Below are 14,547 nucleotides of genomic sequence, written 5' to 3'. Positions count from 1 at the left end.
GACGTAGTAGCTAGAATGAAAATAACGAGGAGCATCTCTGGTAGGACATACTTATTACTGCTCTATTTAAATTAAAAGTATAAATAAAGAAAAATTTTATTTATTCCAAAATAGATTGCATCCATCATCCTTTCCAGACTCAAGGCAGATTTGGTGATCAAGGAAATGAAGAAAAACTAAAGAAGAAAATGAGCAAAAATAACCATAAAAATAAATTCTTCACCCACTCTTGGCTTCAAGTGTTAAGGAGAAGATAACAGAAAAATCCACCACCAAAACACCAAACCTGCTTCAGATGAATGCAAACTTTTTGCTGAAGAGATAAAACAGCAACAAACCTTACATACATTTCCATTGCCCACCCCCAAACTCCTTTATTTGTTACATCTTCACTGCACTACTTCAATAATCAGAGTAATGACCTTTTCAGTTTAGTTATTTCTATCCCTGACAGGTAAAATCCCTTTTTTATTAAACGCCTATTAGTAAGTCTCACAGTGTGGAAGCTGCCAAAAAAAGGAACAATAGCTCCATCTTTTATAAAGTATGCTTAAAAAGAAAAGCACATTGTGCTTAAAGCAGCTGCACTTCATGGCATTAGTGAAAACCTTTGCTTTTGTCACCTGGTGTCAAAACTTATCCTTGGTGAAATTCCATTGACTTAAAATAAGTTCACACCAAAGAGGAATCCAACTCAGTGCCTTCAGGTAATGAAACATGGTACAGTCTTTGTGCTAAATATATATTTTTTTTCACTCCAAATTCATCTCTCCTATGACTTACAGCCTAAGGGACTTCAGTTCTTTTTAGCATTAGCTACAGAGGATTAAATTATTTCTCTTTCTTGAAAAGGCATGTATCTGGTCCCTATATTTTCTCTACACTATAACATGACCAGCAGTAAAATAATGGCATTGAATCATACAAGTATGCTTCAGTGGAAGGAGCTTACAAAAGAAACAGATTTGCAGAAATTCAATACAATTTTAATGTGAAAATAACAATTGCTTTTCTAATAGCAGATGCTTCATTTCTTGGTGAGACACCCCAGGACCACATTGGGAATGCTGGGTGTGGGGTTCTACAGCATGTGAAGTCTAATCTTTAGTTAAATAAATATGCCTTTTTCACTTTTTTATTAATTAAAGGGATCGTGTTATTTATTAGACAAATGACAGATGGAAACGATAATAAAGAGTTAACAAGGGCCTGCAATACAGAAAGGATATTAAAAGATCTACAAGCAAAACCTCAAATCCCAATTCCCTTCAGAAAACAAAAGAATTATTTTTAGCAAAGTATTTATAAAATAATTATGTGGAGCTTAGAACTCGTTAAAGACAAGTTTCTCTTAAAAAAAAAAGGAAAACTTGAATAAATTCCTTTACAAAGATACGGATTAATGCCATCCCCATTCTGTGCCATAAAATTTTCCTCAAAACTACTTTTCATCAGTGGAGTACCTCCCTCCAGAGAGCCTCAGTAACACCATTTGCCTGCACCTACACATTTCCAGCACTGCATTATGGGCTGCAGATTTCTTAGGGCTCCTTTGGCATCACCAGAGCCAGTTTTAATCAAAGAAGCAGATATTGATGTTTAGTGATAAATGCTCCGGTTCAGCAAACACTTGGATATACACTCAGCTGTTCTGCTGAATCAGGACCCACAATCCCACATCCTACTGCTCCACATGGGTGCAGAATTGTGCAGAATTCTGCTGAAATTCAACTGGTTTTAGCTTGAGAGCCTTGCTGATACAGGAAAAATGAAGTCTGTTCAGTTCAAGCCATTCCAAGTCTGTGATACAATTACCTCTTTGAAAATACATAACCCTTCTCTGTGTCCTGACTCTTTAAATTCTTCACAATTTTTGCGTGGGTTTGGAAGATAAAAAAAACACTATTTAAGCATAAAGCACATAGAAATGGCACAGGATTTGATTCAATTCAGTTGCTGAAAGACAGACAGATGAACTGATTAAAGAAGTAATTTACAAAGGAATAGATCAACATGCAGCACAAGAATGCTGAAGAAACTTAAATCAGGGGACACAGATTTAGTCTAATCAGTCTTTTTATTTAAAGTGCTCACTTAAAACAATTTACTGCTTGAAAGGTATTAGGTTTTGTGTGAAATGAAAATTAACTCTTTTTTATGTATATTTTGGCATCTCAAAGTTATGTCACAGAGCTCACGGACATGAATTTAGGAATTCATCATTTGATTCCTTATCAGATAAACATGTGGTATTCATATGTTTCAAATCACCATCAGGGTGATGAAGGAATAAAAAAATTATAACAATTTCCACTTTTAATAGCCAGTCCCTGGTTTCTCAGTAGTATTTCTCAGAGCTGAGAGCACATAAGCCTCCCCTGAAGAGGGTGGGCATTCCCTTGCAGCCCCTGCCCCTCCTTGCAGCCTTTCTGCCATGGCACAGCACATGAACCAGCCTTTGCTCCTCTAATTCTCTGACACTGCAAATCTTCAAATGTTCTGAGTGCTGGTTTATTTCATCCTCAAAAGTCTGAACACCCAGACCATCAACAGATAGGAACAGGTGATTTCACAAGGAAGGCAGGAGTCAGCTGATTATGAGAAAGATGTGAAGGGAAAGGGAAGTAGAAAGTGAAATCTTCATCCATTCAAAAGCTGAATACTGCAACCAGCCTGTGCTTTACTTCAGTCCTAAGAATTCAAGATCCAACCTCTTTCCCTTGGTTCTCATCCTCTAAAAACAATTTAAACAAACAAAAAACTCCACACCTCTGGCAACAAATACTTTAAGGAAAAAATAATTACAGTCTAATTAAATCTGGGAAATACCCAGCAAACACTGTTTAAAATAGAAGGAAATTTGTGTAACTCCCAGTATTACTTTCTACTTTTTTTAGATCATGTCCTTCACCTTCTAGTAGAAGGTTTTTCTACCGTGCTTTGAAGAATCATATATTGCTTTTGGAAACACAATGTTCAAGGTCAGGGGAAGTTCATCTTTAAAAAAAAACATAAAAACTAGGTGTCATGACAAGGCCTGTTTCTTCCTGTTGTTCCACTTATTAACATGGCACCCATCACAATCATATCTGGGGGGCACAGATCCAGAGATACATGAGCTTGCAAGTGAACAGTCCTACAGAAAATGAAGCACACATGCTCTGAACAATGTAAGATTACTTACAAAAACAAGTATGTAAAAAGAAAGAAAAAGCAGCTAGGATTACAATAGAGGGGAGAACCAGGGAGTAAAGAGCTGTTGGAAGAAAACCATAAAGACAGACCTAACATAAGCAGATAAACCAATAACCTCAGCATTACAGAAAATAAGTAAATTCTTCAATATATGCAATTCTTACAGGGTCATCATCTGCCTGACCACAACCATGAAATGCAGCCATAGGGAGAAAAGCATCCACAAGTCAAGCACAGACAATGCTAAATATCAAGGGTGTTGAAGGAAAGTGAACATGGCTCCATGGGCAAATTCCAGTTGGTATCAGGTGCCACAGGTGTGCTGCTTTCTCAGCAGCAGGAATGATTTGCACCAACAGAAGATCTACCCCAGAGGCTGCAATGAGAACCTTTGGCCACTGGAAATCCATAGCCTGTATCACCCTTCTGTCTTCTTTCCAGCTGAATAGTAATGCAGGATAGAAAGAAACAAACCAAAACCAAAAAATTGAAGTTAAAAAACATCCCCATTCCTTCACAGAAGGACCTGTTCTGTTGAAGGTTCGGCCCTCAAGGTCTAGAGCAGGTATGGATTTCAGCTGTCCTCTAAGACATTTTATTATGACATGCATCATGCACCCAACTGCACTAATTTGCCAGCAAGTAAAATAAATATGTTCCAGCCTTTGATTTAAGCCACATTAGGACAGAATATTTTTGCTCCAAGATTAAAAAGCCAGACTAATTTAAGAGGTCATCCAAGGCCTGGATAACTGTGTGTAGTTCTAAGTGTTTGTGTGCAGCTCCTGTTGCAGGTTGCCAGACCTTAATTTAATCCCACTTCAAAAACTTCATTCCTTCAGTCGGGTAGAGAGCTTGCCAGAAGTTTTTCTCCCCATCCTGCCTTGGACTTTCCATGAAGTAGAAAAATCTCAGAGTAATCAAGGTTTACTGTGCAGTCTTTTTCTGCCCAAAAAAGCTTTACAAATAAAAGCTTACAAGAAATCAGTGTACAAGACAAAAGTAAATCAAATTCAGATAAGCATTTAGCTACATACATCCAAGTAGTATAAGGAGGTAGAAAAACAGGCAAATATTCTTTGAATATTTATATAGACTATTTTCAATGCAGTTAGTGAGGTGTAATATTTAAACTATTTGCTTGAAAAACATGCAGATCTGTGATTCATCTTTGACCATCCATTTCTGTACATCATGCAGTGTAACTCCAGCGTTTTGGGGGCTTTTTGATATATTTAACATACTAGTACCTTCAAGAGCAAGAGTGGAAAAACAGAAACCAAACATGGATTCTGTCTAGAACCTCACACCTGAAAATACAAGAACACCGAAGCTACTACAATGTCAGCAAAACACCCTCCATAACCAGTAGCAGCAGTTTCAGAGTAGGACTGGCAAACAAAACAAAGGTGTGCTCTGCTGCAGCAGCTTCACTTCTTCAGAAACAAAGAGCAAGCTGGAAAAAGGCTCAAATGTAAAAATAAATCAATACCCTAGGGAGGTGGCATGCTGCCCCCTGCCTCCCCCAGGCTCCACCACAAGCAAGGGATTTTATTTATATTTCTTAACTTTATTTAGACTTCTAGTTTTGTTTATACCAGTACATTTGTGGTTCAAGACTGGAAAAGCACAGGTTCTGGATGCTGGCAATTAGGAGCCACGCCTGCAGTGCCCTGGCCACCAGACTGACCAGAGCCAGGGCCCTCTGCCAGCTTTTCACAGCTCTGCAACACGCTGTGTGCTCCCACCTAGAGCCACAAACTCCCTGCATTTAAAGCATAACTGTTTGCATTAAAAGGACTCAAAGCCTCCAGTTGCAAAAGCTCTATCTGAATAACCTTCAGAGAGCTGTCCTTCCTCAGTTTTAATTGCATCTGCCTGACATCTCTTCCCTCTTCATCATAGTCCATTGGTTCTTGCTCTTATCTCACTGTACTCATTATACTCTGTAAGGACATTATCTAGTTGTTCTCATTAAGAATTTATTGAAAAATTTAAAAAGCATGGAAGGAAACCAAAACATACAGGCAGATATAGCCAGAAACCACAAAGACAGTGTTTCCTCACCTTCCCCTAACAGACTGTGACCCCTCCTACTCTCCTCAGCTGATTTCTTCCCATACAGATAGAAGAAAAATCAGAGAAAGAAAGAAAGAATTTGAAACTAGCCTTCCTCCAAGCAGGGTGCTGGAGTAGACTTCCAGAGGTCCCTTCCAGCCAAAGTAATTCTGTCACTCTACTTAAGCATCTGATTGAATCCAAAGCTTTTTAAGAGTTTGTTTCAAGAATATCTGCCAGAGGAAAACACAGAGATGGGGAGTAAAACCAAAAAAAACCACAACGAATTTCAAGACAGACACATTACTTTTTTTTAACACTGAATAACTTACTAATAGTGTTACTGTTTGACAGCACTTTTAAATCAGTGGGTTTTAATTAAAGCTAGCATTAAGAGGTAAGCTGACTCAACAGGCAAGCATTCTCCTCAGCAGCAAAACAGAATTATGGTTGTGATCAATTAAAAAAGCTTTTCTTTTCTGCACTGGCCCTTCCTTTTAAAGTAGATTTTTACACATCTAGAATGATCCAGATTTGCTCCAAGTAATGGCTCTTGTAAGCCAAGAGCAGCATTGATGTGCTCAGCTCGAGCTGCAGACACACTCAGACACACCCTGCATTGCTGGAAGTCTGTCTGCAGTGAAGCTATTGCAAAATGTCAGCATCACGTACTGTTAAACAATCAAAGTTACTCATGCTGGATGGATGCCCTCAAGGAGGTCAAACCCAGAGAAAGTCCCACAAGGCTTGAGGGCTTGAAATAACATAATTTTCCATGCTGAAGATGAAATGAAGCCAAATTGTAACACATTTAATTGTTCAGCCCTGTCTCTTCCAAAGCTGGTCATCTTTTCCACAGTGAGGACATCTCAGATTTAAGCAAGCCATCTGTCCACTGTCTGCTTTTCCCACTGTCTCATTTTGACTGACTGCACATCCACTTGGCCTCTTCTCCAAAGACCCACACTGTACACAAGCTGGACACATAAGAGGCTTCCCCTTGCAACCACAGAAAGAACTTTGACAAACAAACATTCTGAGTACAATCACTTCAGTGCTTGAAGAAACTACAGAATAAACTAGGTACTTGAACTCCACAGATCTTTCCTTTCTCTGTCACAAGTTATTGCAACATACCATTTTAAAAATCCCCAGCTAGGCCAAAATGTGGGACGGGAACAATCCCCTTAAATGGCAATGCATGTTCCTAACCGAAAAGGACTCCATTAACACAGACAACTGTTATTAAAAGGCCTTTGCCATCATCACTAATGGTTGACTGTAAGTCACGTTAGACAACTGTCAGAAATGACCAAGGTGAGGTTTATCCCAATAAGGCAGGATGGATGGACAGACTCAGTGACCTATTATGAACCTTTCTGGGATTTTGTCTGACATATTTTTTATAAAGTCAAATAATTGGGGCTTAATTCCAGATTACAGGTCTTGGAGGCAGCATGGAGCTGAGCAGGTAGACCCTTTCAGCCCAGCTCTGCAGAGAGACTCTAGCAGCCTCAGCTTCACCAGCCCAACCCTGCATCTGGGAAAATAAACTCAGCCTCTTGGCAGAGCCAATAGTTCATCAGGCTGGCAGAGCTACACTGCCTCCACTCCCAAAGGCTTCCATATCAATCCTCCCCTTTAAGTGCACCATGCATTTTTTTAAAAATAAATAGGTAAATAACCTAAATAACTTCGATTACTACTGCAGTTCTTGTATTATCTTAAGGGTGAACATAGATGCAAGAAAACATTCTTATAGGAACAGCATTGTTTCTCACATCATATATGATGCAATTATGATCACAATAGTTTTACAGAAAACCTAGACATACTTTAGCTGACCTACTTTCTTCAGCATGAAAAAGTATTTCTGATCAACAATTCTAAATATGCACATCAAGTTAATCCACTGAATGCATGATTTGCATAATACCACCTACCTGCAGCTGCAAAGCACAAAACCATCAAAGGAAACACTGAAGTCACACAACTTGACATTTTTGTAAATGCTGTATTCTTCTCAAATCAACTTGCTTTGTGGCTCCTCATGTAGATTTACTTTCTTTGAAATTTGTGGTGGGCTTTGAAATCAGATCTTCTGGAGTTTTAATTGCCTACAGAAAGAAGTAAAAATAAACATTAATACAAATACAACTTACAGAAATATTGTTAGATATTTAAAATTCTCTCTCTTGTAAGAAGAGAAACAGAACTCTCTCTTAAAGGTCTAGTAGGGGAGTGCATTTTATATTGTCAGATACCCTAGGTACCAGTAACTTAGTATTCCTCCCCTGTATTGCAGTACTTCTTTGCAGATGTTGCTCCCTTCTATGATACATTGTGCAAGTTGGGATCTGTTTGGAAGCGAGGCCCCAGAGTCCTTTCTGTCAGCTAATACCACAGTCCCACTGAAGCCTGCCAATGGTACTCACACCCTCAGACATGTTTATTTTAAGTAATCAGACTTTCCCTGGTGCATATAAACATTTGTTTGCTCAGTTATCTGCTGCTACCTTTATTATAGCATGGAGAAATGTTTCACATGTGCTGGTTGGTGGGTAACTCAAATTTAACTCATCATTTCTCAGTATGACAAACTCTGAAAACTTTTCCATGCTACTCGACACTAAATATAAACATAAAACTGCTCAGAATCTTTATTTTAAAATACTTTGAGACATGATATACCAGGTCAGTTAAACAACTCCAGCGTGCTACGCTAATAAATGACAATAGAGCTGATGCCTGCAACCCTTACAAACATGGAAAATTCTGACCCCAGAATGCATGCTGCAGATTTTGGATGGGAAACACTTAAGCAGATCCACAATATCCTCTTAAACTTTTTTTTATTCTATTCTCAGTTATCTAGATGTCTAGAATAAGATTACAAACCAGGAAGGTAAAGAACAGGAATGTTGGTATTGAGCCTTTGGGAGCAGATGACAGATGGCACCTTGGCAACCACTAACACCCATCATAAAGTACTGCAAGAAATGACAAACCTCCATCTTGGGACTAAGTGATAGCACAATGCTGAGTCAGGATCATGTGGCAACATCAATATCACTTAAAAGGTTCTTGCTGACCTGACAATGGAATGAAGCACAAGGACAAAAGGCCAGATTCTGTCACACAGTGTGTGCCATGCTGTGCACCAGCAGAAGCCTGCTCAACCAGAACCTGCACCCAGATCAGCATTTGAAGACCAGCACCCCTGGGGCTCTGAGGAAACTGGACAAACTGCTCAGCAGCATTTCTGCATGGGTTATTTGGTGGGGTGGCACTGCCCTGTGTGCATAGAGCTGCATCTACACCCCTGAAAGGGCTGCTGGGGCCCAAGGGCACAACTCCAGCCTCCTGCAGATGCTCCACTCAGCATCCAGCTCCTGGAACCTCCAAGTGGCCTTGGCAGTGCCCCAGATCCCACTGGGAGGTGGGGGGAACAGGAGCAGCTCTGCAGGCTGCTGGGAACACCAGACACACTCCTACAGGACAGCATGGTATGGGGGGAGCCAGGAGCTGACAGTCTGTCACAACATGGGGGTTCATGCAGCTCCTTTTCTAGTGCCCCACCTAAAATGCACTTTTGGAAAAATGGCAAGACATTACAAATATTGAGCATTATTTGGGAAGTCAAATATAAACTGGAATAATTTGCTGCTATTTCTCTAGATGAAAAGAAACCTAACTCTACCTCCTGGTGGTACTATTTGGTTGCTAGTTCAATTTTTAAATGCTGCCACAAAGAAAAATTATCAAATAGAGGAAATAATGAGGTTTCTAGTCAGTGTTATCTATAGAAGACCATCATAATGTTCTGCAAGATGTCCTATGTGCAAAGAGGCAATGAAGAAGCATTCTGAAACCCAAGTTACTGATGTACAGCCATTTGACCACCACCAACAAACAGAAGAGAAACCAGAAAAAGAGCAACTACAGCACATATGCTAATAAAGAAAATCCAAGATGCTCACTGTCCCATCTGCATAAGCCTCTCATTCCTCAGTGACAATTTTATAAGGCACCAAGTTGTGTAGAAACAGGGAGCACAGGGAAAGAACTGGAGAGAAAGAAATTATGTTTAGAATCCCATTCTGACCTGAGCATCTAAATGTGTTTAAATGTCAAGTTGCAATTCAACTTGGATGAAAGTCCATTTGAAAAAGCTGATTTCAAAGGCAGAGAGAACACATACACATTTCCATCTGTAGGAGTGATTTGATCCCTACCACAATCTACTGACCAATAACTTTTGCAAGGTATGACTCAGAGCTACCAGTATATGATTGAAAAGTCCTAAACTTCTACCCTGATTCTGCCAGTTCATGAAGGGTGAATAATGAAGACTTAAATGAAAATTTGGAAGAGCTTTCTGAAGAGTGAGCTCACTTGCTTGAAGACATACACTCACAAACTCAAAATGCAGGGCAAATATCAAACAACATGAAAAGGTGACAAACTAACAGTGAGTTTCATGAATTTAGGATGAATGATACCCCAACTGTCAGCTCCACAGCTGCAATTTAAAAGACAGATGAAACTGCTAGTAATAACTCATTTAAGACTAAACCTACTAAGCAGGCAATTTGTTGATATTTTCCAAAATATGATCATGTGTGGCAGGAATCAGCTACCAAGCTGCTCTTAAGTGACCATCTGACAGTACCAAACAAACAAACTAACCAACCACAACAACAAAAAGTGAGAAAGTTAAGTTGTGGTGCAAAATCTGCCAGATTTTGCTTCAGTGCGAGACCTGCTGTCACTAGAAAAAATGTGAAACCTGCAAACTAGGAAAAGCCAGTCCACAAAATAGGAAGCTAGTTCCCTTGAAACAAGAGAAGAAAGCTGTGCAAAGGGATAAGGAACCTAAACTATTTACCCAAGAAGTAAACACAACTGCTAGCCAACTTGACATTCAGAAGAAATTTTCAAGAGAATCATCTTTTCCTTTGGGGTATATCTGGGTGGCTATTTTTGTAAATGAGATCATGAAAGGACATATTAAAAGTATAACCAAAAAATCCTGATGTGGAAGAGAAAGAGAAGACATGAGTTTTGGGTTTATTAATAATGTTTTCATGCCAATGCTTTTTACTACAACAAGCTGCAAGGAAGGCTGGCAAAAGAAGGCATCTGAATCAAAACCATTGAAGACTATGGGGTCATTTTTGGTCATTTTCACTGAAATCTGCTGTTGTAAAGGCCACTAGTCCTGGTAAAAGTGAGGGTCTAAAAACCACAAAGACCCTATTTTGTTGAGAAATATATATCTGCAGATCAAATCAGGAATACATGCTGCTGGGAACATCAGGAATAACCTGACTACTACTAGCTTTGATTAGGTATGAAAGAAGACTGGGGAAATGGAAGGGGAGGAAACACATTTTGAAGTACATAAGGACAAGCAAAGGAGAAAGCATGAGGTTTTAATTTGGTTTCAGCTAGGAGCCTCTGGTGCCCATGAGAATTTTAATGCATAAAGCTTAGCTAGAACCCAGTGAAAAGCATGGTGCTTTTGGAAGATACCAAAGCACGGCCTGGAAGGACAGATCTCATTGCTATGCTAAGCTAAAGGACAACAAATGTTGTCCTTAATTTAGTGGTACTTAAAGCAATCTATATTTGTTAGAGCCAATAGCAGAAGAAACAAATCACTTGAGTACACTACTGTTTTCTCTCTGCCTTTCACCTACATAAATAGTTTTCTTTGTAAAATTCTGCTACTCATCTTCCTCAGAATTTCAGTCTTTGGATTTTTTAAAGCTAGCCTTTGAACTAAAAAGTCACCTTTAATACTGCAACAACATGGAAGAATTCACAGGCTAGAAGCATGACACTTACTCCTAAAAAAAATCCAAAACATCTTTCCCTATGGATTTTCTAGTCCTTACTGACAGGCACTCCCAGACCATAAGGCTCTGTGGTCTATGGCTTGTCACTAAGAAATGACATTCAGCACCGTTCTGCCACTAGCAGAAATGCCCCCACCCCCACGTGGGCCTAATGCTCTCTAGAAAGGGGACAGGACTCTGCTCTAAAGTGCTTCAAGAACTATAAATGAAAATGAACCACCCTGGGTTAGGTTCAGGCTTCAGGACATTTGAGCACCTTTCTACTCAGCCCAATTCTGTACTTTTAGCCAAGTGACTATTATGCAGCAGTCTTCTTCAAATCAGAAGTCTCCTTAGCTTCAACTTTTACACCCTTTTCTTCTCTAGGTAAATTTATTTTTGCTTACTTCTTCAAAGCTTCTCTGCCCAGTGCAACCTGCAGGCAGCCAGAGCCACAGATTCTAGGGCATTTCTGTTTCCTATTAACGCTTCTCTAGCACAGGAATTTGCCACATTTCTTGCTGAATTGGGATCTTATTGTTTTATTTACCCCTTTTACTTCTGTTCCCTGAAGCCCTTTCCCCAACAGCTACCATCTGTTTCATTAATCAGCACCTACCTTTCCCATACAAGCTCTTCCCCTGCCTTAACTCTACCCTTCTTGTTGTCTAAACTTTTCCTTTACTCCCTGAAGAATAACTTCCACTTCCTCTCTGCCTTATCAGCATGGACTCTGGTAATTCCCTTCTCTTTCCACACGTGGTGCCAGAGGTTGCACAGCTCTCTACAACACTGCTAACAAACACTCCTCTACCAAAGCAAGCCAAAATTCCTCCTCCTCTCAAGTCACATCACAAGTCCCAACAAAGTGAATGGGGATACTTGAGTGAAGCCAGCAGGATCTGTCCCTTTGTGTTGTTTTGCCATAGCAACGTGAACCCAAGTTTCTAGGCCATCCAAGGCCGCCTTCACAGCCAAAGCTTTTGCATTTTTTGTTTGCTTGTTTTACACATGGCAACCATTTCACTCATTTAACCGGTTTTTCTTCCATTTGTCCAAGCTGCTTCCCTGTGAGAATGCAGTGAATACACGCATGCCCTGTGTAAGTAAATAAGGCAAACATTTGTAATCAAGTACACCCAATCTCAAGTAAAATAACCCCACAAATAGTTAACTATATGAGCAGTTCTATAAACTTAGGAACAGCAAAAGGGCTTATTTATAACCCTACTCCTATTAAAAATGCTTTTTTAAAGACTTACTAGCTGACATTGATCATGTCAATTCTGCACGATTTGCACACATACAGGCAGGAAAGCTGATTAATAGGATTAGCAAATGCTCACGTGGAATTGAAAATTTGTCCAAATTTTTAAATGTCTATGTCCAAGGCATATACACAAAGTCCCACAAGTTCATTCAGAACTTAAAATAGTAACTTATTCATAAACTATAAAGGGACAGATTCTGGTTTAGAAACAACAAAGCAGTTTCATTTTCAGGGAATATATGAATAGCAATAAAACTAAAAATCCTGACATATCATAAAGTCCAGGGAAAAAGTAACTCTGATGTCCTGCAGTTCACATGCTGCTGTGCTTGTAATGGGACATTTCAACAAGTCACAGTTAAAGGCTATGGGAACTGGATGAGTGCCAAATGAAGATGTTTTATGCCATTTAGTAATGTGCCCCTCTATTCCATGTGATTTTTGTTTTAGTATTTTATTTATTTTCTTATTAATGTATTACAATGTAGCCTACCAAATTACAGGAACAAAAATATAAACAAATAAATCCAATAAAAATGTGAAACCATTCCACCTATTTAGTAACAGTGTACTGGAGGGGGATTTTGTTACCTGGTAGGTATTTTGCCCACAGCTGGAATGAAAGTGTGGATGGGGGTGTCTATTCTCAGTATCATTTCATAACCAACTTCCCCTTCAGCTTCACAACTTTCCCTTTTTTTAATCACCTGATTTTATTGCTGTCAATTTAGATGACACCAGATATTGTAAGTTTTGGGTGAAGAATCACTGCATAATACAGCACAAAAGTAAGAGACAGTTTACAGAAACAGGACCAAAAAAAATCATTCTGTTATACATTCCCAGGACTTCCCTTCCCCCAAACACAGGGAGGTATGCAGTTAAATCTTCCTAGGCTGAGGAAGGTTTTGCTTACCAAGTGTAAACAAGAGAACAGTCTCTTAAAGGATCAGGATGCAGGAGGGTTTCAATGCATGGAAGGGAAGGAAGTGCATTCGGGCATCTTGGAGTGGAAGGAGCACACAAGGCTTCCACAAGGAGCAGACTGGAACAGATTGCTTTTTGACAGCAGCAGAAATTCCTAGAGGTTACTGAACCTCTACAGGAGGAGGCACAGATGGCACCGCAGACAGAGTTTACCAAGACCAACACCCCACACGTAATCTGAGTACCAAATCAGAATTTTTTTCCTTTATCATAGAGCCTTCAGGCACTTCCTACATCAGGACATCTCTAAAGGGAGTGGAGAAAACAAGAGGCAGGGGTGCTGTACAGCTCTTGTACTGTATTGGCTCAAGCCATCTGCAATCTCATACCAGCTCCAGCTGTGTATTTTCTGTGCAACTCACAGCTACTCCATTCTTTCACAGGCAAAAAGTCATAACAGGACCTCACCTTGGCCACAGCAGCACCTCCTTAACACCTGCCTGGAAAGACAACACACTACTTGGGGCATTCTGCTTCCACCTTCTAGTTAGAAAATGGACAAGAAACCTCACTGATTTTACCAGGGAATACCAGAAGCACAATTATACCCCATCTTTCTGATACACATTAAGGAAGCACAACGAAGCAAAAAAGCAGACATAACCAGAAACATACATACATAAAAACATGGCAACTCAAGAAATCTCAGATGTACATTTGAATAAAACTCAAGTTCCCAATTAACCAGTAATATCTCACCACAACTAACAAGAACTAAGTTCATGTTTCTTAAATGGGACTTGCTGCTTCTAAGAAGTTTACCCTAAAACAAAAACAATAGAAATAGGAATCTTCACTCTAAGTGAGATCATGCTAAATTGCATGAAAAAAACATCTCTAGAACCTTTCTTTCTCACAGTTAAATTTCTTTGGACTAATTACCAACTTTTTATTGTTTCTAATTGGAAACAGAATAGGTTTCCTGGCACTGGACTATCTTACTCTTCATAAACACAGTAGCAGCCAACAACTTCACACAAATTTAATTTATCTTAAGTTTTACTTGGCTGGGTTTCTAATTGAACACCTCAACTAAACAGATAACAGCTCTAATGTACCTATCAAGCCAGATATAACCCTAGGGAGGGCATCTCTGTGGAATTGAAGCCACAGCAGGATGGAAAATTACCAACAATTCAGCAAGGCTTCTTCCACACAGGGTAAAAGATTTCAGCAAATTACTGTTAATGAATGCTC

General features: G+C 39.5%; 1 protein-coding gene across 2 annotated transcripts in view; it reads right to left on the bottom strand.

The window, feature by feature from the left end:
• The window catches only part of TGFBR3 (transforming growth factor beta receptor 3), a 108,849-nt gene that overhangs the window by 88,175 nt on the left and 6,127 nt on the right, over window positions 1-14,547 (bottom strand). For both annotated transcript variants that reach the window (XM_058029914.1, XM_058029915.1), the window contains exon 2: window positions 7,197-7,370. In XM_058029914.1, coding sequence (XP_057885897.1) covers window positions 7,197-7,254 — 58 coding nt within the window. In that variant the 5' untranslated portion in view covers window positions 7,255-7,370. The remainder of the gene's footprint in view (window positions 1-7,196; window positions 7,371-14,547) is intronic.

This window comes from Melospiza georgiana, chromosome 9 (assembly GCF_028018845.1).
Source record: "Melospiza georgiana isolate bMelGeo1 chromosome 9, bMelGeo1.pri, whole genome shotgun sequence".
NCBI lineage: Eukaryota > Metazoa > Chordata > Aves > Passeriformes > Passerellidae > Melospiza > Melospiza georgiana.
The sequence above is the reverse complement of the archived record's forward strand: the minus strand, read 5'-3'. Positions and strand labels throughout refer to the sequence as shown.